This window comes from Aethalodelphis obliquidens, unplaced genomic scaffold, assembly GCF_003676395.1.
Source record: "Aethalodelphis obliquidens isolate GAN/ISIS:26980383/991018 unplaced genomic scaffold, ASM367639v1 scaffold1, whole genome shotgun sequence".
Lineage (NCBI taxonomy): Eukaryota > Metazoa > Chordata > Mammalia > Artiodactyla > Delphinidae > Aethalodelphis > Aethalodelphis obliquidens.
Window position 1 is genome coordinate 2,439,889 of NW_020837945.1, and position 25,779 is coordinate 2,465,667.

Consider the following 25,779-nt stretch of genomic DNA (forward strand, 5'->3'; position numbering starts at 1 on the left):
GAACATACCTTACGTTACAGCACACGGCGACCGTAACCCCCAAGCATTAACATACCTTACGTTACAGCACACGGCGACCATAACCCCCAAGCATTAATATACCTTACCTTACAACACACGGCGACCATAACGTTTTCTTGAGCAAGGAGTTATTTTCTCTTGCAGTTCATCTTCAAACGGTGAGTTCTTTTCTGGCATAAGAGTAGTTACTAAAATGTGATACTTGCTTCATTTTTGGCGGTTTGTTTTAATATAGTCTGCTAATATTAGAATAGTTTTTATAATCATTCTTTCTGTATGAATTCTGCATTATTCTTTAAGAAAAGACACCATTAAGTATTTTTCACTAATTCACTGATGGAAGATCCAGTGCTTAGGATTATTGTTCTTTATAAGATTATTCAACCTCAGCTAATGAAATTTCCCATATGATTTGTAAACGTTCCAGCTGTGAACACACTCTACTGATAACACGAGTTATGTAACATCTTGGAAGCCAGTTTATTCAGGGATCAAAAGAAAGCTTCTAGAAGGTGAAAACTGGGAAGTTAGTGTTTATCATATATTTGCTGGGCTATATTTTGTGGAAATATATTTTAAGTGCTAAAATTATAGAGAAAAACTTGCCTGTCCCAAGGTCATATGGCCCCAGGAGAGAGCCTGGCTAGAACTTGAAGGTACACGACCTGAGCATCTCTAACCTTGCCTGCGTTACCCTCCCCGCCAGAATGTCCACCAGGCCACAGAGGCTTCTGCAGAGCAGGGCAATGCCAGGGCACCAGGAGGCCACCGGGACTTCAGCTCAGGAGCAGCACAGAAGGCAGGGACCCCTCCCCCCACTTAGCATGGCAAGGTGCCTGTTAGAGCTCTGCGTACGTCATGTGCAAGGCACAGGGTTCTTGAGTCATCTCTTACGGTTGGATCAGATCATAACACGCAAAGATTATTACCCCTGTTTTACAAGACGTGAAACTGTGCACTGCACAGTGCTGAGAGTGATACAGTTCCTGAGCTTGTAGCACTAGGGGTCGGAACCACTTTGCCCTTCTCCCATGATTTCTCTGGTTGTGTCTGTATATTCTGGACACTGTGCGTGACTTATCCAGCACCCCATGTCGTGTCCCTCGTATCTGTTACTCAGGGCTTCACTCTCCCTTTCATGGACCATATGACCCCGGGAAAGAGATTCTAAGCTCCAGGAGGGGCTTTTGTGGAAAAAAAAAAAAGAACATACACACGCACAAACCTACCTGTGCCCTAATGTTCAAGCTTGGGTCCCCATCCATAGAGGTTGTAATTTAATTGACTGGGAGCGGGACCCAGATGTTGAGGTTTCCACACCTTCTCGGTGACTCTGATGTGTAGGACAGGGTTGGGGGTTAGTGGTCTGAGGCGGTCATGGCAGTCCTATCATCGTGCCAGTGATTGGTTTAGGATTCAGGGCTTATTCCACTCCGTGCGTGGCATCCTTCTGCCCACGGTCACTGGTCCGGAAGTGGATGCATGAGCTATGCTAGGCCCGTCCAGACCCCAGGGATGGTGGAGAGGCTTCTCCCTCACCGGCTGTGAACCAGGAAGCACGCAGCCCCGCGTGCTGCTTGCCCCTCCCTGTGACTGAGTGCGCCAGCCTTACGGTGACGCTGTGCAGCGTGGAGTGGGGGGAAGAGGGGACCCAGGTCTTTGACAGCATGATTGAGCCAGTGAACCCAGCTCTGTAATGGACATGATACGACATCATAAATGTTATTAGTGCTTAAGCCAGTTTGAGTTGTAGTTTTGTATTTTTTGCTAAGTATTCTGACTCACTGTTTCTGTAGTAAAAGTCAGTAGAATTTCCTAAATCAGTTCCAAGTTTCTCGATATGCAGAATGAAGGGATACAAAGAAGGTGTGATAGTCGGAGGTAACATCTGCATTGCCTTGGAAGCGTACCCTGCCAGCATCAACGTACCTGCTTTGCTCTTCTTGACAAAATGTGAAGATTTAGCAGAGTTCTTTGCATGTGGTTCAGAAGTGCCGGTCGTAGGTTAGGGGTGCAAATCCTACTTACTAGTTGTTGATCTTGAGCGAATTCGTTGACCAGCCTCTGCCCCCACTCTTCACCTGTAAAATGGTGACAGTGACATCTGCTTCGGAGTGGTTACAGGGACTCAGTTAGTCCATCCATGGACACAGGGCACCAGCACAGTGCGTGGGGCTGGGGCTAGGCCGAGCCACGTGGAATTGCCAGTATTTGTCCATTTTGGACCTATAAAAAGGACAGTTTCACATGGTTCAGCTGAACACATTTTTAATAATAAGTGAAAATTGGGAACTGGGGATGTCATCAGGATAATTAAAAGCATTATTTTGGCCTCAAATAATGTTCAGTGAAAGTTGTTTTTTTTAAAATGGAGTTAGCCATGTTTCACTTTACTTCATGGGATTTAAAACCTCAGCCAAAGAAGTAACTTACATGTTTAATTTTCAAGGCTGTGCGCAGAGTACTTAATTCTTAGGAAGACAGATTATAATTATACCATTCTTTAAACGGTTCAGCATCGCCGAGACAGGGTTTTCATCTGTGAGACGTGATAGTGGAGGGTTGCCTTCTATGTACTGTTTTGTCACATATATGTGACTGGCTTCTTTTTAATCCAGGGGCCCACACCCACGGTGCTTCCGTGGTGAACAGCAATGGAGCACACATGGGTACAGCACGTTCTCTGTGCACTCGCTGCGTGACGGCCACGGGACCAAAGTCTGTGCTTACTGTGCTTTGTGTAGTCTTTACGGCAGGTATATTTTATACACAAAGATGCTAAGGCTCATGGAAGCGTAGGGTTCTCTGAGGCCACACAGCTAGGAGTGTGGTGCTTTAGAATGCGCGTGTAATGCTGTGGATGGTCACAAAGGCATAGAACGAACAGCAAAACCTTCACTGCTTCTCCACTTGGAAATTTAAGTCACTGAGCTCTGGACCCAGGAGGGCAGTGGCTCTGTCTGAGGTTGGTCTCCTTGCGCACGATTGCACGTGGGGACCTGGAAGTGACTTTTGAGTTCGAATTTGAATATCCTTAGGACCTGCCACTGCCTGTCAGCGGGCCCCAGTCTTGGCCACTGTTCACCACAGGTAGGAAGGAAGCTCCTTAAGGAGTTTTCTTGTTCTGTGGCGGGACCCTAGCAGTCCGCTCCATGCTCCTGAGTCACGGAGGGAGGACATCTGACTCTGGCAGGCTGACTTGACTGCAGACAGTAAAGAGATGTTGCCCCAGAGTGAAAAGGCAGTAACGGGTGTGAAAGCACTTTGTAAGGGGTGAACTGCTCGTTAGGTGTAAGTTGTTTTTATCATTATCTCCTTCTGGAAAGCGTCAGGCCTGCACAGGGTGGCCAGTACTCCACTTGGTCCTGCAGCAGTTGGGGTTCAGTTCCTCCCACCTCATGGCTGGAGAGATCCAGTGTTTTCTTGATTCCTGAAGGAAGCCTGAGAGCCCAGGTGAACGATGGAGTTCTTGCGGCAGGCTTACGGCTTCTCCATGGAAACACGCGGGCTTTGAAAGAAGTTGCTCTTATTTCAGGGTGAAGGGTTGGTTCTCTAGCACCTAGAATTATGAGGTACCCGTGGGTCTGACCGAAGCTTTGTATTTTCATATGCTGTGAACTTTGTCAGTGGCTGATGGCCTGTTACCAGCATTGTGATATAAACACTGTAACATTTGAAAACTACCAAACCCTGGAGGTTCAAATATTTTGAGTCCGATTTTTTTTTTTTTTTTTTTTTTGCGGTACGCGGGCCTCTCACTGCTGTGGCCTCTCCCATTGCGGAGCACAGGCTCCAGACTCACAGGCTTAGCGGCCATGGCTCATGGGCCTAGCTGCTCCATGGCACGTGGGATCTTCCCGGACCAGGGCATGAACCTGTGTCCCCTGCATTAGCAGGCAGACTCCCAACCACTGCGCCACCAGGGAAGCCGCTATTTCTCTTTTTAACAAAGTATTTCTTTCAGTGGTTACTCTAGGGTATAAGTTACACATGTTAACTTATCACAGTTGACCTTCAAAATATACCACTCATGTGTAGTGTAAGAAGCTTACAGCAGTAGACTTCTTTTTCCCCTTTCTGTTCTCTTACAATTGTCATATGTGTGTTGAAAACCTCAAAATACATTTTTATTATTTTTGCTTTAAACAGCTACCTTTTAAAGAGATTGAAAAGATATGAAGAAAAAGGTCCATGATTTACCGTTTCTGCTGCTCTCATTCCTTTGTGTAGATCTCAGTTTCCACCTGGTATCACTTTAACATTTCTTGGGGTGCAGGTCTGCTGGTGTAGAATTCTCTCAGTTTCTGTTTGTCTTACAAAGTGTTTGCTCACCATTATTTTTGAAAGATATTTTTGCTGGGTATGGGACTTGAGGTTTCATTACTTTAAACATGTTGCCCCCTGTTCTCTGGTCCACATGGTTTCTTACCAGGAGTCTGCTGTCATTCTCACCTTTTCTTTCTACCTCATGTTGTTTTTCCCCTCTTGTTGCCTCTAAGAATTTCTCTTTATCAGTGGTTTTCAGACATCTGATTGTGATGTGCCTTTACCTGCTTGGATCTGTAGGTTTGTGGTTTACCTCAAATTTGAATATCTTAGGCCATTATTTCTTCAAAATGTTGTTATGTCTTCCCCCTCCTCTCCTTCTAGGACTCCAATAACAAGCTTGATATTGTTCCACAGGTCACTGGTGCTTTTTGCTTTTTTTTTTCTTTCAATATTGTTTCCTCTTTGTGTGAGGGCAAAAGTTCATCGAAGAAAATTACAGTATGAGGGAATTTGGTAGCTTTATGTTCTCCCTTGGGCTTGTGGCCATCCTCCTCCTCAAGAAGTACTTAGGAGCAGGCTGTCCCGGCATCCAGCTCACAGCGTCCTCTTCATGTCCCTGCCACTGCTTCTCCCCACACTGCATCATCACAGGAAACAGAAACAGCTGCTGGCACAAACCCTTATGTTTAAAATTTACTTTCCATAAACTAATCTTTCCAGAAAAATAACCCAAAAGGTAACTCTTGGAACGATCTTTCAGATAAGATGCCTAAATTCTGTCAGGCCATAGGTGTGTGATATTCCTCAAGGCTGAAGGAAGTGCAACAGCCAGTCAAAGTTCTAGCAGCTACACCTACTGAGCCCTCACTCTAGCCAGCACGTGCTTACGTGCGTTCTCTAGTGCGTTCTCTCAAACCCTTTGATGTGGTGTGTGTCCTGATTTACTGACCAGGAAACCAAGGCTCAGAGAATGTGAAATCCTTACTTACGCTGGGCAGTTAGGAAGGTACCACATTTGGTGTTCATATCCTGGCCCTCTGACTCCAAACCCTGAGCTTGTGTGTTTTCTCCTGGGCTATGCTGGCTTTATGATTTAAACCTACATTTAACTTGAAATGTGAAAATTGTGTGTGGCCTCCACTTAATGGATTATATACCATTTTGAGAAGTCTGTTTTCCAGTGGTATTGCTGTTATGGTTACTAACATCTGCTTATTTTCATGTATTTTGACATGTGTTGAAGTGGGACTCATTTGGTTGTGATTCAGGCTCTGCATATGTGTCAGAGTTGACCCATCTGCCATGCAAGTATATTTTAGAGAAGGAGCAAATTCCTAGCTGGGCTAAGTAACCCTTTTTCCACTTCCCTCTGTGTGTGATCTGTTGTCTAAAGTATTGTGTCGAGAAAGTTGAGAAGTGATTTTGGAAAGAAGGAAATGAGGAATCTGTGTTGGAGTGTGATCCAGAAACAGATGAGCTGATGGAAGAAGCCAAGATGCTCACATCCATTTGGAGGGAGTTTTAATTGGTAAAGGTTGAAGTTATAACATGATTTTGGAAAGAAAAAATTAGAAATGTGATAAATGATTAGACACATTACGTTCCCAGATCTTTAAAATCCAACTAGAAACCACTCTCTAGGGAGCCTTTCCAGACGTCCCACCCCCAAGACTGATCATTCCTTCTTTAGGGTCTCATGGTGGATATTACAAACAGACTCATATTCGTACTTTCTTAATCTATTGCTTGTTAATAGCCTGGAACTATTTTATTGAAAAAAATCCCAGAGTAGTTGAGAGAGTAGAGACTAGAGGTTGTATTTCTTTTGTCTCCCACAAAGTACACTGCTGGGGCTTGGCATCCCCTCTGCAGACTCTGCCGCTGAGCTGGGGGCTTTTCCTGCCCCTCTGGCGGCTGGCGCCGCGGGCAGGGTGCACTGAAGCTTGGAGCACCCGGGAAGCTCGTAGTTTACAGGTGTTCCTCGAGCGCCGAGCCTGCCCTAGGCCCTGGAGGTTCAGAAGTGAACAAGACGGAGCTCTTCCCTGTGGAACTTATATTCAGGTGAAAGACTTGACAGCCGGCAGAATGGCGGAGATCGTGTAATACAGAGAAAGATGGGTGGTGTGAGGGCCTCGAGGCACAAGGTGGGGCTGCTCTGTGGGCGTGTGAGTGCAGACCTGAGTGAAGTGGGGGACAAGCCATCAGAGTTCTGCGAACAGAGCGGCCCGGGCCGCGGAGGGGCAGTGGGAAGGCCCTGCGGTGGCCGTGGCCGTGAGAATATAGGGGTGAAGCGGCGGTGTGGTGGAGAGGTGCAGGGGAGTGTCAGGAAGGAGGTCAGGGAGCCCGTCGGGCCGGGTCCCCTGGGGCCTGGAGTGGGCTGTGCAGGTAGAGCAGGGCAGCCCTGGTCTGAGGGGCGGTCACGGGGCTCCATCTGGCTGCCGGGGCCGGGGCCGGGGACTGAGGGGCAGGTGCAGGGTGTGGGTGGGAGGTGTGGCGGCTGCGGGTAGCAGCAGCGGCGACGGTGATTGATGTGCGTGGATTCAGGGTCCATTTGGAGGGGAGGGGGTTATGAGGGAGGGCGGGCTGGGGTGATGCTTGAGTTTGGGGCTGAGTAGCTCGGTCCCTGGTGGTGCTATTAGGAGGACTTGGGGAGGAACCAGTAGTTTGGTGCGTGTGAAATTCGAGATGCCTGTTTGACCTTCAAAGGGGGGTGCGAAGTGCACGGTTGGGTTTCTGAGTCGAGTTCATGCAGAGGCTGGGGCTGGAGACCACTCTGTGAGCCGTCATGGTGTAGGAAGCACGTGTGGCCCTAGCCGTGGACCGTGTCATCCCCGGAGTGACAGGGCTCTGAGGACGGGCCTGGGCCGCTCCAGCAGCTTCAGTGCAGGAGGAAGAGGAGGGGAAAGCAAAGGAGACGCTCAGGGAGCACGACGGAAGCGGGGCGAGGGGGGAGAACCCGGAGGACGTGGTGTCCTCGAGGTCCCTGAAGACTGTGAACCCGGAGCAACTGTGTCACACGCCCCTGAGCAGCCGAGCTGCAGTCGGGGCAGCCTGCAGGCCAGGAGGGGAGAGGGCCCGGCTGGGGGGCGCTCGAGGGGAGCCTGAGGCTGGGTCGTCAGCGGCTCCTCAGCAGGGCTCACGATGAGCAGCCAGGTCAGTGCGGCCTGGCTCAGTACACCCCGGGTGTCAGAGTCCTTATGCGGACGTGGCGTCGGCGTCTAAGGCGGTGACACCGATGTTTGGGAATGGCTCACAGATTGGCTCTGAAGGCAATGCCAGGAGGCATTCCAGAAACCTTCTGAACAGTGACGGTATTTCTGGAACGAAGCTGAAGCCCTCCCAGCTGACTGCTTCGGTGGAGAGCAGGCTCTGGGTTGTGAGAGTTCTGGAGCTTGGTAGGATGGTTCCTCTCCTTGCTCTGAAGTGCCCTGGAGATGCCCTGCCTGGGAGGGAGAGCCAGCTCTGGGAGCCAGGGAGTGGGCAGCTGCTGACCCCCAGGCTCTCCTGCCACGTTGAACTGTATTGACGGAGGGTCCGGTTTCCTTCTGTTTGGTTTTGTTGCATTCAGTAGATTAGATTTTCGTGGAGAGGAATTAAAAATCGAATTATATTTTAATTGTTCTTGTAATTTAACAGGATTCTATGGTCAAACCTTTTGTAGTCACCTTGAAATTCATGTCTTATCAAGCTCTCTTTTTATAGTTGACTCCAAGCAAGCCACAGCACGCTCGCCCTCCCTTTTTCCCTGCTCGCTCATCCAGATGACTGCTCATTTCCCCAGGCTCCCCAGGCGTGTAGGCTTGTCTTTCACCCGCTGTCTGAGGGAAGACAGGGCAAGGTGCTGGGCTCTCAGAGCTCATGCGCGGGTGGAGCCAGGCGGCAGGAGGGTGCTGAGATGCCCGGGAGGAGAAGTGTTTGCTCGCTGGTTTATGTTAGAGTGCTAAAGGGACTCAAATGCTGTTTCAGGATGAGGCTTCTGTGGCGATATTAAATGTCATGAGTCTGATCTGTCTTAACAGTTAAGGCTCAATAACTATCTCCTGGTTAGAGAATCAGAGAACAAGTTTTGGTTGATTTGTGAAGTTGGATTTTGTTTAATTTTGATGGGATTTTTTCCTTGATCCACTGAAGGATCAAGGAAAAAATCCTTTACCACAGAGAAGTAACTGTAGAGAAATCCTCAGCGTCGTTTCTCTTACGAGTTGCATACGTTTGCATTTAGGTGAGGGCTGGTGGTGCTGTGAGCACCGAGAGATGTCACCAGCTGACGCTGGGGGGGCAGTGCAGGGACGGCCAGAAAGATTCATAGAGGACGTGAAACAGTAAAAGAGTTTCTAAAATGCTCACTTGTCACTTGGAACAAATAGGGTACACGGCACGAATTGAGTTACTTCTGCTTAGATTTTAGTTGATGACACTGGTGGCCTTAGAGATATTTGTACCTAATGGTTTAATATTCAAGGCACCTATTTCTTTAACTTAAGGAAAAAAGGCCTACAAGCAACAAAGGAAAACCAAGTAAGTATTGCATTTCTTGGCTGGCTGAGCTGCTGCGTGGCGTGTAGCTTATTTTGAAGACGTGTTTGGCCTTATTTCTTCTCAGAATCTGTCCACGGTCAGACTTGGGTCTAACAGACAGTCAGTCTGGGCCATGCTCCCAGGAGCAGAGGCCCCTCTGCAGGGTATGAACCACGGCTCTCCTGCCTGCCTGGGAAACTGGATGCACTTTGCATACAATGGGACTCGTTGTGGTGCAGGTGCATCTCTGCGGACCAGCAGGCTTTGCACAGCACACGTGCCGGGTGTCAGGCGCAGTGTCAGCCGGTCTGCAGAGACTCCCAGTGAGCATCTGGGGTGCGCATAGCCCTGGCTCTGGTTCTCTGAGGGTTACTGCCTTGTCTCCCACGTTCAAGAACTTGAAATTTGCAGGGAACGTGTACTAGGGTTCTCCAGAGCAATGGAACCAGTAGGATAGATAGATCGATAGATATGAGGAGATTTATATGGGGGCCGAGAAGTCCCATGATCTGCTGTCTGCAAGCCAGAGAACGAGGAAAGCCAGTGCTGTAGTTCAGTCCCAAGTGCAAAGGCCCAAGAACCAGCAGCGCCATGTCCAAGGGCAGGAGAAGATGGACGTCCCACTCAAGCAGACAGAGCGAATTCACCCTTCCTCTGCCTTTTTGTTCTATTCAGGCCTTCAGTGAATTGTCGACGCCACCCACACTGGGGAGAGTGACCTTTACTTGGTCTGTGGATTCAAACGCTAGTTTCTTCCAAGGAAACCCTTACAGACACACTCAGAAATAATGTTTTGCCAGCTCTGGGCATCTCTTAGCCTAGTCGATTTGACACACAGAATTGACCATCAAAGAAGGCAAGCCTTAAAAGAACTAATTTGAGATGGTCCAGAGTACTTAATGAGATGCTGATGATAACTAACATTGCTGAGTGCTTGCTCTGTGCCAGGCCTTATCCTGAGCTCGTTACATGCATTTCACTATATCATCCCCTCACCGGCCCTGTGAGGTCACTACTAATGCCACCCAGGGATCAAGTGGTCAGGCTGGGACCTGAGCCAGGCAGTGGCACTCCCAGCAGAGCAGGGGCCCAGGGAGGAGAGATATCCGTGTGGGCCCGAGTGGGTAGGCGGGGTGGACCGCAGGAGTTGGGGGGCCTGGGAAGAGCGTCTCTGGATTGACTTTGGCAAGTTGTTATTTTTCTTTCTCTCCCCCTCCTTGCCTTCTCCCCTTTCTTCCTCTTTCCCTTCCTTCCTTTATCAAAATAAGTTTAACAAGTGTAACATATTTAGAGAAGAGTACACAAGACATACAGGCCAAGCTGAGAGAACTGTTGCGAGGAGCACTTATTAAAACCACCAGGCTGAGGAGTGGGAAGTCGCCAGCACGCGGGGATCCCTTTGTCCCTCCTGACCCCTGCTGCTCCCTCCTGCACTGAACCTGACGTCAGGGGAGTCTCATGTTTTGTGTCGGCGTCCTCATTTACGTTTTGTTTGTAGGTTCCTGGTGCTGTTGCCTGTTCATTGCCGTATCACCACTAGGTGCCTGTAGCACCCCCGCCCCCAGTTGTGACAACCAAACATGTTCCCTGCAGGGCTAAGTGCCCCACCCTGGTTGAGAACCACTGCTGTATAATATTTCATTATATGAGTTTATCCATTTACCATTTGGATTGGACACTTGACTTGTTTCAGATTTGCAGGTTTTACAAATAATGCTGCACCAGAAATTCTTGTGCCTGTCTATGGTAAATGTGCATATTTTCCTGTTGGGTGTCTGTTTAAAAAAATTGAAGTTTCAGGACTTCCTTGGTGGTCCAGTGGTAAAGAATCCACCTTCTAATGCAGGGGACACGGGTTTGATCCCTGGTTGGGGAACTAAGATCCCACGTGCCACGGGACCCCTAAGCCCGCGCACCACAACTACTGAGCTCGCACGCCTCAACGAGAGAGCCTGCGTGCCACAAACTGCAGAGCCCACATGCTCCGGAGTCTGCATGCTACAGCTACAGAGCCCATGTGCCCTGGGCCCATGCACCACAACTAGAGAGAGAAAACCCACGCCACAACTAGAGAGAAGCCCGAGTGCCGCAAAGAAGAGGCCGTGTGCCATGGAGAGGTCCCGCAGGCCGCAGCTAAGACCCGACACAGCCAAAACAATAAGGAAAATAGATAAATAAAATAAATAAATATATTTTTAAAAAATAATGGAAGTTTTGATCTATGGAAGTGTGTCTTCAACTCTATAGCTTGTGCAGGGCTGTTTTCCAAGATGGTTGTACCCAGTGTAAATTTGACCGACAGCATGTTAGCCTTCTGCCTCCTTTCCATTCTCACCACCCCTGCTACTGTCAGCCTTCTTCACCTTAGCCAGTCTGACGGGGGTTATTTTATTGTGGGTTTGTTTTTTCTTTGTAAATTTATTTATTTTAGGCTGTGTTGGGTCTTCGTTGCTGTGCACAGGCTTTCTCTAGCTGTGGTGAGCAGGGGCTACTCTTCGTTGCGGTGCGTGGGCTTCTCATTGCAGTGGCTTCTCTTGTTGCGGAGCACGGGTTCTAGGCACACAGGCTTCAGTAGTTGTGGCACGTGGGCTCAGTAGTTGTGGCTCACGGGCTCTAGAGCGCAGGTTCAGTAGTTGTGGCTCACGGGCTTAGTTGCTCCGCAGCATGTGGCATCTTCCCAGACCAGGTCTCAAACCTGTGTTCCCTGCATTAGCAGGCGGATTCTTAACCACTGCGCCACCAGGGAAGCCCTATTTTATTTTATTTTTTCAATTAAAAAAATTTTATTCCAGTTTTATTAAGATGTAGTTGACATACAGCACTGTATAAGTTTAAGGTATACAGCATAATGATTTGACTTACATCCATCATGAAATGATTACAGTAAGTGTAGTGAACATCCATCATCTCATACAGATACAAAATTAAAGAAATAGAAAAAAAAATTTTTTCCTTACGATGAGAACTCTTAGGAATTTCCCTCTTAACTTCCATATATAGCATACAGCAGTATAAATTATACTTATCATGTTGTACATTATATCCCTAGTACCTATTTATCCTATAACTGGACATTTGTTCTTTTGACCACCTTCATCCAATTCCCCCTTCCTGTACTCCCTGCCTCTGGTAACCACAAATCTGATCTTTTTCTATGGGTTTGTTTGTTTTTGAAGTATAATTGAGGAGACAGAATTTCTAAGATATCTTATATCTGAAATGTCTTTATTTTACCTCACCTATAGTAGTCAGAGTTTGGCTGGGTATAGAATTCCAGGTTAGAATTACTTTTTATTTCTGAATTTTGAAAGCAACATTCCATTATCTTTAATGTCCAGTGTTGAGAAGTTTTGATTCCTGATTCTTTGTATATGGTGTGTTTTCCCTCTAGAAACTTGTAGATTTTTCTCTTTGTTTCATTTTCTGAACTTAAATTTTATGTTGATACGCCTGGTGTATTAGATGTAACTTTTATCAATTTTGCTGGAAACTGAAAGGGACCTTTCAGTTTAGAAACATATCTTTTGATTCTAGGAATCTTTAAAAAATTATTCTGAATTACTGAATCATTATAGAGTGATCTCCTCCAATCTGCTGACACAGTTTTCTCTTTTTGGAATATCTAATATTTGGTGTTGGGCCTCTCTTCTTTTTCTCCTATTGTTCATCTCTTTGCTTATTTTTTTTAATCTTTTATTGAAAATTCTATTGATGAAGATAAACAAACTTGAATAAATGGAAAGATAAACCCTTTTTTGGCTGAGAAGATTCTATATTGTTAAGCTGACACTTTTCCCCAGTATGTCAAATAAAAATATTGATTGGGGAAGTCCTAGCCACAGTAATCAGATAGGAAAAAGAAATAAAAGGAATCCAAATTGGAAAGGAAGAAGTAAAACTGTCACTGTTTGCAGATGACATGATGCATGTACACAGAAAAGACACCACCAAAAAACTACTAGAACTCATCAATGAATTTGGTAATGTTGCAGGATACAAAATTAATATACAGAAATCTATTACATTTCTATACAAGGAACGATAGGAAAGAGAAATTAAGGGAACAATCTCATTTACAATCACAGCAAAAAGAATAAAATACTTAGGAATAAAATGAAGGAGGTAAAAACCAGTACACTGAAAACTGTAAGACACTAATGAAAGAAATTGACGACAACACAAACAGTTGGGAATGATATACCATGTTAATGGATTGGAAGAATTAATATTGTTAAAATTTCCATGCTACCCAAGGCAAGCTACAGATTCAGTGCAATCCCCATCAAAATTGCTGATGGCATTTGTCACAGAACTAGAACAAATAACTTTAAAATTTGTATGGAAACAGAAAGACCCTGAATAGCCAAAACAATCTTGAGAAAGAATAATGGAGCTGGAGGAATCATACTCCCTGACTTCAGACTATATTACAAATCTACTGTAATCAAAACAGTATGGTACTGGCACAAAAAGAGACACATCAATGGAACAGAATAGAGAACCCAGAAGTAAAGCCACACACTTATGGTCAATTTATCTATGACAAAGGAAGCAAGGATATACAATGGCAGAAAGACAATCTCTTGAATAAGTAGTGCTGGGAAAACTGGACAGCTACATGTAAAAGAATGAAATTAGAATATTTTCTTATACCATATACAAAAATAAACTCAAAATGGGTTAAAAACCTAAATGTAAGACTGGAAACCATAAAACCCCTTGAAGAAAACATAGGCAGAACTCTCTTTGACATAAATAATAGTAATATTTTTTTGGATCTGTCTCCTAAGGCAAAGGAAACAAAAGCACAAAAACCCCGAATGGTACCTAATTAAACTTAAAAGCTTTTGCTCAGCAAAGGAAACTGTTGACAAAATGAAAAGACAACCTATTAAATGGGAGAAAATATTTGCAAATGATATGACTAATAAGGGATTAAATCCAAAATATATAAACAGCTCATACAACTCAATATCAAAACACAAAGAACCCAATTAAAAAGTGGGCAGAAGACTTGAATAGACATTTTTCCAAAGAAGACATACAGATGGCCAATAGGCCCATGCAAAGATGCTCAGCATTGCTAATCATCAGAGAAGTGCAAACCAAACCACAATGAGCTATCACCTCACACCTGTCAGAACAGCTATTATCAAAAAGACCACCAATAACAGATGTTGGTGGGGATGTGGAGAAAGGCAAATTCTTGTATGCTTGCTGGGAATATAAATTGGTGCAGCCACTGTGGAAAACAGTATGGAGGTGCCTCAAAGCTCAGGATATTGGGTTGGCCGGAAAGTTCGTTCAAACAAGCGAAGGAACTTTCTGGCCAACGTAATAGAACCAGCCCATGATCCAGCCATTCCACTCCTGAGTATATACCTGAAGAAAACAAAAACACTAATTCAAAAAGATTGATGTATCCCAATGTTCATAGCATCATTATTTACAGTAGCCAAGATATGGAAGCAACGTAAGTATGCATCAACAAATGAATGGATAACGAAGATGTGGCATACACACACACACACACACACAATGGAATGAAATTTTGCCATTTGCAAAAACATGGATGGACCTGGAGGGCATTATGCTTAGTGAAGTAAGTCAGCCAGAGAAAAATACTGTTTTATCACTTATATGTGGAGTCTAAAAACTACAACGAATGAATGAATATAGCAAAACAGAAACAGACTCACAGATATATAGAAAAGAATAGTGGTTGCTAATGGGGAGAGGGGCAGGTTAGGGGCAAGATAGGCATAGGGATTAAAAGGTACAAACTACTATGTATAAAATAAATAAGCTACAAGGATATATTTTACATCACAGGGAATATAGCCAATATTTTATAATAACTTTAAATGGAGCATCATCTATAAAAATTTTAATCACTATGTTGTACACCTGAAACTAATATTGTAAATCAACTATACCTCAATAAAAAAAATTCTTTAAATTTTAAAATTTTTTTTAAAAATGACAAACACTGGAAAAAATGCCAATAGGAATTTTTTTCTCTAAAAGAGATTTAGTTATTTATTTTTTATGGGTTTATAACATTATATGTTTCACGTGTGCAAATTTATATTTTGACTTCTGCATACACTGCAGCATGCCCACCACCAAAAGTTTAGTTTCCATCTGTCACCATACAGTTGACCCTCTTTACCCATTTTTCTCTTCCCCACCCACTTCCCCTCTGGTAACCACTACTGTGTTCTCTGTATCTATGTGTTTGCTTTTGTTTGGCTTGGTTTGTTCATTTAAAAAATTGCACATATGAGAGAAATTGTACAGTATTTGTCTTTGTCTGACTTATTTCACTTAGCATAATACCCTAAAGGTCCATCTATATTGTCTCAAATGGCAAGATTTCATCTTTTTTTATGGTTGGGTAGTGTTCCATTGTGTGTGTGTGTGTATATTTATATACACACACACATATATTATATATATATATAAATCTCTCTCTCTATATATATACACACACACACACACACACACACACACACACATCACATCTTATTTATCCATTCATCCATCAGTGGACTCTTAGGTTTCCATATCTTGGCTAATGTAAATAATTCTGTGATGAACATAGGAGATCAGATATCTTTTCAAATTAGTGTTTTCCTATTCTTTGGATAAATACCCAGGAGTGGACTAGCTGGGTCATTTGGTAGCTCTATTCTTAATTTTTTCAGGAACCTCCATACTGTTTTCCAGAGTGGCTGCACCAGTTTATATTCCCACCAACAGTACATGAGAGTTACTTTTCTCTACATCCTCACCAACACTTACTTCTTGCCTTTTTGATAATAACCATTCTGACAGGCACGAGGTGGTATCTCATTTTGGTTTTGATTTGCGTTTCCCTAGTAATTAGTGATGTTGAACATCTTTTCATGTGCCTATTGGCCATCTGTATGTCTTCTTTGGAAAAATGTCTGTTCAGCTCCTCTGCCTATTTTTAAATCAGGTTTTTGTGTGTGTGAGTATGTGTGTTATATTCAGTTGTATGAGTTCTTTATATATGTTGGATATTAACCACTTATCAGGTATATGCTTTGCAAATATCTTCTCCATTTGGTTGGTTGCCATTTCTTTTTGTTGATGGTTTCCTTTGCTCTGCATAAGTTTTTAGTTTGATGTAGTCCCATTTGTTTATTTTAGCTTTTGTTCCTTTTGCCTGAGGAGACATATTCAGAAAGATATTGCTAAGGCCAATGTCAAAGAATGTACTGTATTTTTTTTTCCTAGGAGTTTTGTGGTTTGAGGTCTTACATTCAAATCTTTAAGCCATTTTGAATTGATTGTTGTGTGTTGTGTGAGATAGTGGTCGAGTTTCATTCTTTTGCATATGGCTGTCCAATTCTCCTAACTCTACTTGTTGAAGAGGCTATCCTTTCTCCATTTTATGTTTTTTGCACCTTTGTTGTAAATTAATTTTCCATGTTATGTGTGGGTTTATTTCTGGGCTCTCAATTCTGTTCCATTGATCTATCTATCCATTGATTTTCTGCCCAAACCATACTGTTGTGATTACTATAGCTTTGTAGCATAATTTGAAATCAGGGAATGTGATACCTCCAGCTTTTTTCTTTTTCTCAGGATTGCTTTAGCTATTCAGGGTCTTTTGTGTTTCCATATAAGTTTTAGGATTGTTTGTTCTATTAATGTGAAAAATGTCATTGGAATTTTGATAGGAATTGCTTTAGGTAATATGGACATTTTAACAATGTATAACATTCCAATACATGAGCATGGGATATCTTTCCACTTCTTTGTGTCTTCTTCAGTTTCTTTCAGCAGTGTCTTATGGTTTTCAGTGGACAGGTCTTTCATCTTCTTGGTTAAATTTATTTCTAGGTACTTTATTCTTTTTGTTGCAATTGCAGATGGGATTGTTTTCTTAATTTTTCTTTCTGATAGTTTGTTCTTAGTGTAAAGACACCCAACAGATCTTTTAATATTGATTTTATACCCTGGAACTTTACTATATTTGTTTATTATTTCTAACAGTTTTTTGTGTGTGTGTGTGGACTCTTTAGGGTTTTCTCTATGTAAAATCATTTTTCTGCAAACAGTGACAGTTTTATTTCTTCCTTTGCAAACTGGATGCCTTTTATTTTCTTTTACTTGCCTAATTGCTCTGGCTAGGACTTCCAATAGTATGTTGAATACGAGTGGTGAGAGTGGGCATCCTTGTCTTCTTCCTGATCTTAGAGAGGGATAGCTTTCGGTTTTTCACCAATGAGTATGGTGTTAGCTATGGGTTTGTCATAGGCCTTTGTTATGTCGAGTTATGCTCCTTCTCTACCCATTTTATTGAGAGTTATTATCATAAGTTAATGTTGAATCTTGTCAAGTGCGTTTTCTGCATCTACTGAGATGATCATATGATTTGTGCCTTTCATCTTATTAGTCATGTAACACATTGATTGATCTGTAGATGTTGCACCATTCTTGCATCCCTGGAATAAATCCCACTTGATTGTGGTGTATGATCCTTTTAATGTATTTTTTGTATTTAGTTTGTTAGTATTTTATAGAGGATTTTTGCATCTGTGTTTATCAGAGAATATTGGCTTGCAGTTTTCTTTTTTGTGTTGTCCTTGCCTGGTTTTGGTATCAGGGCAATATAGGCTTCATAAAATCAGTTAGGAGGCATTCCCTCCTCCTCAGTTTTTTGGGAAGTGTTTGCATCCCTTTGTCTTTCGTACTGCTTTAGAGAGATTTCCTCTACTTTATTTTCCATACTGCCTATTGAAGTCTTCATTTCTACTATCGTGCACTTAATTTCCAGCTGCCTTTTTATTTTTTGGAATTAAAAAACTAGCATCCCATTCTTGCTTAATGGATAATACAACTTTTTAAAAAATCTCTTTGAGGAGGAGATTAATAAAGTTTAAAAAAAGTTTTCTTCTCATTCCCTAGTCTTTCTTTTGTCCTCCTTTTGTTTTTGTTGAAAATGATAATTATCTTCTTCTCAGGTGTCTGGTAATGCATCGTTCTGTGCTTGTGTTTAAGGGTGGGATTTATAATGCCAATTGGAAGCCCTGAGCATGTGAGTGGGGCTTGTGAACTTCACTGTAGTGTGAGCTGGCTCAGCCATTCTCAGCCATTCACTGGGAACCCACAGGTCAGTATCTTTAGATGTTTCCTCTTGGGTTGCTCAGATTGCCCAGAGAAGACTCATCCAACTCTAGGAACGGAGGAGGGGAAGAGGAGCATCTTAGAATTTGTGGGTATGTTTTAGCTTAATCCAATGTGTTTTCCAGACAGAACCTCCATCTTCAATTGTGCCTAATGTCCCCTGCTCCAGAGATTCTTTTTTTGAGCGAATCTTAGTAGTTTATGTCTTCCAAGCAGTTTGTCCATTCCATCCAAGTTGCAAAATTTATGGGCACAAATTTCTTCATAATATTCCCTTATTATTCCTTTAATATCTGTAGGTTCTATAGTGATTTCTCCTCTTTCATTCCCCAAATTTGTAATCTGTGTCTGTCCTTTCTTCCTTCCCCGTTTCCTTGTGTAGCCTGGCTAGAGTTTTATCAATTTTATAGATTTTTTTTAACAGGGTCACCTTTTGGGTTTACTGTTTTCTCCCCAGTTGTTTTTTATTTGTCCTCATTTGTATTGATTTCTGCTCTTTATTATTACCTTCCTTTGGCATGTTTTGGGTTTGATTTTTTCTTTTTTTTTATAGATGAAAGCTAAGGTAACTAATTTGAGACCTTTGGTCTTTTCCAATATGAGCATTCAGTGCTATAATTTCCCCTGATAAGCGGCGATTTAACTGCATCTATAAATTATGATACTGTGTTTTCATTTTCATTTCATTCAAAGTATTTCCTAGTTTTCCTTATGACTTCCTTCTTGATCCATACATTATTTAGAAGTATGTTGTTTTATTTCCAAATATTTGGAGATTTTTTCACATATTTTTCTGTTATTTATTTTGTATTTCTGTTATTTTCTGTTATTTATTATATATTTCTGTTATTTCTAACTTAATTCCTTGTGATCACAGAACGTACTTTGAATCCTTTTGAATGTATATTTGGTCAAGTTGGTGGATAGTGTTGTTCAGGGATTCTGTATGTTCACTGATTTTCTTTCTTTTTTAAAATCAGTAATAGAAATAAAAGCATTAAAGTTTCCAACCTCTGATTGTGAATGTATTTGCCTTGGATTTCTAGCATGTTGTGCTTTGTTTCTCTTGAAGCTCTGTTGTTAGGTACACGCCTAATTAAGACTGTCGTGTCTTTTTGATGCATTAACTTCTTTATAATTATACAGTTATAATTATACAATTATAATCCCTCCTTATCCATGGTAATATGTTTTGCTCTGAAGTCCATCTTGTCTGATAATAATATAGGCTCTGCAGACCTCTTTTAATTAGTGTTTGCATGGCATGATTTTATTCTTTTATTTTTAACCTGTGTCTTTATATTTATCTTGGGTGTCTTGTAGACAATGTATAATTGGGTCTTGACGTTTTGTGCATTCTCTGTCTTTTAATCAGTGTATTTATACAGTTTTCATCTAATGTATATAGAAATACAGAAATATTTCTAGTTGTTTCTTTTTTCCTCTTTTTTATCCGCTCTTGGATTATTTAATATTCTATTTTATCTGCACTGTTGGCTTATCATTTACATTTTAAAAACTCTTTTTAGTATTTTCCCTAGGGTTTACAATACAATCTTTAATTAACTGTGATTAATTAATTATATTAATTAATCACAGTTAGTTGAAGATTTTCAATTGAAACATTAAAAATCTTTAAATAACATTGTACTGCTTCAGGTATACTGCAAGAACCCTAAAGCAGTGCTTTCCCATCTATTAATCGTATTTATTTCAGATTCCTTTTCTAATTGTTTCTAAATCTGGGTTATCTCTGAGTCTGGCTCTGCTGATTACTTTATTACTGCAGTGGGGTTTTGTTTCCCTTGCTTTGTCATTGTAATTTCTGATTGAGTGTTGGGCATTGTGTGGAGGGCAGTAGAGCGGAGGTCAGCAAACTTTTCCTGTAATGAGCTAGCTATTAAGTACTTTGAGCTTTGAGCGTCATGTGTGGTTTCTGTTGCATATTATTCTTCTGTTTTGTTTTCTTTTAAGATAACTCTTTAAAATGTAAGAACCAACCTTAGCTCACAGCCTGTGCAGAAACAGCTCCTGGGCTGGATTTGGCCCTTGGGCCACAGTGCGCCAACCTCTGCAGGAGAGAATGAAGTACACAGAGAGTGTTTACACCTCCTGTTCTGTGGGGCTGTCGGTGTGGGCGTTGGGCTGGTGTGGGTTTTGTCACTGTGGTGACCTCTGTGCCGCTGGTTTCCAGTCTTCTCCTTCCTTGTGCTGCGGGTGAGGACTGAGTTGCCAGAGTCCTTTGTCAGTCTCCACCCCAGCTGCGGGCCTTCCCTTTGGGTCTGTGCCTCAGGAGGGGTCTCCTTCCATCCTCTTGCCCCTCCCGCTGCTGCCGTAGACTGCTTTTGCTAGGCCGCTGGAGGACGCAGGGGAGTTCTCTGTTGTTTTGGTTCGGCTCCCATCCACCTGCATCTGAGTGGCGCCTTCCCCGTGATCCTGTCCTCCTCCCTGTGGCAGCCGCTCTGCCTGTGTCTTTGGCAGTTTTTGTGCCAGAGCAAGTTTCATTCCCCTTCCCCCGAATAGGAGCACTTCAGCGGTCTGGGCCCAGGGTAGGACAGGGTTTTTTTTCCGCTTCCCAACACAGCAGTCTTCACTGAGCCCTGGTAGCTCTCGTTCAGTGGGGAAGGGCTCCGGGGGCCTTGGTGCTGTGGCAGTTCCCACTGAGGGTTTGCTCGGTCTACTCTCTCAGTCCACTTACGTCTTAAAAGGTTTTTAAAGTGTAGTGCTAAGAAGGAGGTACTGATTTTGAGTCTGGTTCCAATTACAATATCTAATCAAGAATCAGTGGCATGTTAAAGGCTCCCAGTAGAGAGACGTGGTGAGGAGAATTGGATCCCCGGTGGTTAAAGGTTATAACTTGTGTTGGGCTGTTGTTTCAGTCCAGCTGCTTTTTAGTGGCTGCTACAGTATATGCAGGGCTGCCAGGTTCTGTAACTCCAGAGAGCATTCACACGGGAAAACGGAATTCGCTTTGAGTGTTGCAGCTGTGACTTTGCGGAACTCAGTGGCCTGAAGAGATGCCATATCTGTATGTGGTCTCTCGGGGCTTTGCTGCACTTGGAGTGAAAAGGAAGTAATACCTCTCAAAGCAATCTTATAACTGGGCAGAATTACAGAAAACTACATGAAAAGCCCTCATATTTTCAGTTCAGCATTTAGAGTTATGTGGCTGTGATATTTGAAGGTGGGATGTTACTAGAGGATGCCATTGTCACGCTCCTCTTATGAGCTAAGCTTTTACATCAGGAAGTGACACTGTTTGGGGTCAGCTCATAGTTTACTAAACTGTCACATCCATCATTCAGAGGCCAAGAACCCCTGAGGGGTGGATTCTGCCCCAAGGTCCCTGTAGGTTTTATTCTAACCAGAAGTGTCACCTCTTTCCCCCTAGACCCGGACACAGAGGTGTGTCTTCACGTGCTGCGCCTTGTCCAGTCTGTGGTGCTGGAGCCAGAAGTCTTCTCCAGGATGGCCTCGGAGATCCGCAGCTCCCTGCCCCTGCAGCGCATCCTGGCCATGGCCAAGAGCCGCAACCCTCACCTGCAGGCCGTGGCCCAGGAGCTCCTGGAGGACCTGCGCACTCTGGAGCGTGATGCGTAAGGGTGCTCAGCGCCGGCATCCTCTCCCTGGGTCCCCACTTTGTCTTCTAAAGCCACCAGCCGTGTGCCATGTGTTACAGATAGCAAATGTGATGCCTAGAGACGGCTGTGTCCTGAGATGTGCCCACCTGACTTGCTCCTGGAAGTGAACGTGCTTGTGGGTGGTGGGTTAATCTTGCCGGAGGTGAGCCTGAGAAAGGGTCTGTTCTTCCGTGAAGACCCATATCAGCTGCATCCGGAAGAGGGCCTTCTCAGAGTGGCTCCTGCTGCCCAGGAGACCCTGAGACCTGTCGGTTCCCCCTAAAAGCGGAAGGTTGAATAACTGCCTACCCCGTTGGTCAGCGTTTTCCTGAGATACCTTTCTTGAAAAACAGTTCATTCGGCTCTCTAATAATTAAAATTAATTCCCCCCACCAGTTCAAGTTTACCTTTAAATCTTTCAGTGAACCTGCTATTTCAGATGATATTGGACATTTTAGTTCTATATTTTTGTGCCTCTTTTATTTTTGAGTAAAGAAAGTCAGAAGAATCATTGGTGTGCTACAATTATTGTTTTCTGAAATATTATAAACTTGATGTTAGGAAGGTATATATTACAATGCATACGCCCGTGGTTGGTGGAAAAAACCCTCCATACATTGTTCTGGGTCCTTTGGCTATGAGCTCAGGAGTCCAGTTTTTCTATAACAGTATCATGACAAGGGCCTCATAGATTAGAGCACATGCAGCTGCTTGGAGTTCTTTAAACAATGTGCACGGGTATGTGTACCAGGCCCCTCATCATGTGTCCTTCTCAACCGCAGAGAACAGAGGAGGATGTGCTCCATTTCTCACAGGTGTCACAACGTGTGAGTGCGGTTCCCTCTCTGGCACTCCTAGAGGCATAGCAGTGCACGCTGTGTCCCTCAGGATGACGCTGCAGGCCCGTGGTCTCTGGGCATCCTGTAGGAGGAGAAACACTTGCAGGCGTCCCATACACATTCGTATGCTGTTTCTGCTTGCTGGCAGTTTGGAATAACTTCATGTTTCTTTTGTCGGCAATGTGCAGTTTATGGCTGAGGCTGAACGAAGGAGCTTACAGGAAGGCACAGTTGCTTGAATTTCACGAGCCGACATATTGTGGAACCTGGCTCATCAGAACCAGAGAAATGTTGTAGAAGGCAGCTTAAAATTCACGGAGGCAGAAATTGGTCCATCTGTGCTGTGTGGCTCTGTAGGTCCTGTTGATTGGCAAATAAAATTGAGAATGTTGTGTTTTTGTTCTTTTCTAGCATAGTATCATTTTCATTTTGGTTATTTGTTTGATAAGGTAACAGGAGATAAACTAGTATAATTAGTTGTGCTGCCTCTAGAAATGCAGGGTCTTTTTCCTGCCAAAGATGGGATCAGTGGCTTATAGAGAAAAATGAAACCGGGCCAAACCCATGAATGTTGCATAGTTTAGGTAATTAGTAGATGGATGTGATTAAGAAGGATATGTTTTTCTTCCTCCTAATTTTAAAGTGCTAAGGATAGCAAGAGTTCTTATGAAAACTCCTTAAGCAAGAAACATGTCATATATATGGAATCTAAAAAAAAATGGTTCTGAAGAAGCTAGGGGCAGGACAGGAACAAAGATGCAGATGTAGAAAATGGACTTGAGGACATAGGGAAGGGGAAGGGGAAGCTGGGATGAAGTGAGAGAGTAGCATTGACATATAAACACTACCAAATGTAAAATAGATAGCTAGTGGGAAGCGGCCGCATAGCACAGGGAGATCAGCTCGGTGCTTTGTGACCACCTAGAGGGGTGGGATAGGGAGGGTGGGAGGGAGGCACAAGAGGGAAGAGAAATGGTGATAAATGTATATGTATAGTGATTCACTTGGTTATACAGCAGAAACTAACACACCATTGTAAAGCAATTATACTCCAATAAAGATATGAAAAAAAAAGAAACATGTCAAATACATGTTTTAAATGTATATCACAGGAAAAGTACTTAAGGCCAATTTTAAGGAGTGACTAGCCTTTCTAATATTTTTGCTCTTCTTATGAAGGTCAAGGGGAAAATGGGTTCTTCGCTTTTTTTGCATCTAAAGCTCTACAGAAAACTCAGTTTAAAAAGTATGCATAAAAGCATGTACGTGGCAGTATCTGAGGTCTCTTGTGAATTTTAAAATCAGAAACAAAAATCAGGGACTTCCCTGGTGGTGCAGTGGTTAGGAATCTGCCTGCCAGTGCAGGGGACATGGGTTTGAGCCCTGCTCTGGGAAGATCCCACATGCCGCGGAGCATCTGGGCCCGTGCGCCACAACTACTGAGCCTGCACTCTAGAGCCCACGCTCTGCAACGAGACAAGCCAGCGCAATGGGAGGCCTGCACACCGCAACAAGGAGTGGCCCTGCTCGCCACAACTAACGGAGGCCCACGCGCAGCAACAAAGACCCAGTGCAGCCAAAAATAAATAAATACATTTATTAAAAAAAAAAACCGAAATCAATAAAATGGTACTTTTTTTTTTTCTTTTGCGGTACGGGCCTCTCACTGCTGCGGCCTCTCCCGTTGCGGAGCACAGGTTCCGGACGCGCAGGTTCAGCGGCCATGGCTCACAGGCCCAGCCACTCCGTGGCACGTGGGGTCTTCCCAGACCGGGGCACGAACCCGTGTCCTCTGCATCAGCAGGCGGACTCTCAACCGCTGCGCCACCAGGGAAGCCCCCATATATATTTTTTAATAGATCTTTATCGGAGTATAATTGCTTCACAATACCGTGTTAGTTTCTGTTGCACAACAAAGTGAATCAGCCATATGCATACACGTGTCCCCATATCCCCTCCCTCTTGAGCCTCCCTCCCACCCTCCCTATCCCACCCCTCCAGGTGGTCACAAAGCACGGAGCCGATCTCCCTGTGCTAAGCGGCTGCTTCCCACCAGCCAACTGTTTACATTCGGTAGTGTATATATGTCGATGCTACTCTCACTTCCCCTCAGCTTCGCCCTCCCACCTGACCCCGCAATCCCACTGCTGGGCATATACCCTGAGAAAACCATAATTCAAAAAGGTACATACGTCTTTAAATTTTAAAGAATTCCCTTTCTATTTATTAAGTTAAGGAACTTTTTCCCCTTGGTGCTGTCAGTTTGTATGTAAAGGCATGACACCTGCCATGTCAACAGCCAGACTTCACCCCCCCCCCCCTCGACTGGTGATCAGGGCAGTTTCTTGCTGTTCAGTTTCTCATTACCAATCTAGTCTGTCTTCTGTGACATCTGAGAGGAGCCCATCCTGCTAGGATGCAGGTCATTGTGTCTGCTCGTGGCATGAACTGGGATAAGCCTAATGTTATAAGGAGTTCATCTCATCCCAGATACGTATATAGCCCCATGTTTATCACTTATTCCAGAGAATTTTTAAATTAATTAGAGTAGCAAGCATGGCATCACAAGTCTGGGACTTGAAGAAAAGCAGCCGAGGCCTGGAGTCAGACGATGGGCAAAGGAAGAATTTTAATAAAAGTTGTAAATGTGCCCGTTCCACTGATTCTGTAGCTGTATTGCCATGACATGAATATGAATGGAAAAGGTTGGTCAGTACTTTTGTAGGCTTACTGATTTTCTGAGAAGCCCTGAAGTTGAAGTTCACTCTGTTTTCTTCCATGATGTAGATGCTTAGACAGCTTCAGAAGGGCCTCTCTGACCAGCGTAGGGTCTCCAGTATAGACCCTGATACACTGTAGGAAACAGGATAGGATACAGCATTCTTTGGGAAGAGTGTGGCCTCAGAAGGTGGAGCCAATGAACTTGTTAGAAAGTCTTTGGATACTTTTCAAGTCCAGGCTCACGTGGGCAGGGCAGGGGTCCATCTTTAAGGCCCACAGCTGTCTCTCTGCTCTGAGAATGTGCACATTGAAAGTTGTCTCCAGCTGTAGAATGAATGTGCTAGTGCATGTCACACAATGAAGACTGTTTCTGCCTTTTGTTGTTATTTGTAATCCTTCAGGTTTTTTGAATGGTGGTAAAATTTATCACAGAAATGTGGACGGTGAACATAAAATTTACCATTTAAACCATTTTGAAGTGTAGAATTCAGTGGTATTAAATATATTCACAGTGTTGTGTAACCATCACCACTGTCTGTTGCCAGAACTTTTTATCGTACCAAATAGAAACTCTGTACATTAAACAGTAACTCCTTCTTTTCTTTTCTTTTTTTTTTAAAAAAACATGTATT

The 25,779-nt window shown here is 43.6% G+C and overlaps 1 protein-coding gene across 7 annotated transcripts in view; it reads left to right on the plus strand.

Annotated features, from left to right (window-relative positions):
- HSF2BP (heat shock transcription factor 2 binding protein) overlaps nucleotides 1–23,199 on the plus strand; it is an 83,309-nt gene extending 60,110 nt beyond the window's left edge. For 4 of the 7 annotated variants that reach the window (XM_027084389.1, XM_027084530.1, XM_027084444.1 and 1 more), the window contains exon 8: nucleotides 21,359–23,196. In XM_027084389.1, the coding sequence (XP_026940190.1) occupies nucleotides 21,359–21,567 (209 nt within the window). In that variant the 3' untranslated portion in view covers nucleotides 21,568–23,196. Of the gene's footprint in view, nucleotides 1–21,358 lie in introns of all 7 variants that reach the window. The other 3 variants (XM_027084714.1, XM_027084806.1, XM_027084891.1) reach the window with 2 other exon arrangements.
- The last annotated feature ends 2,580 nt before the right edge of the window (nucleotides 23,200–25,779 follow it).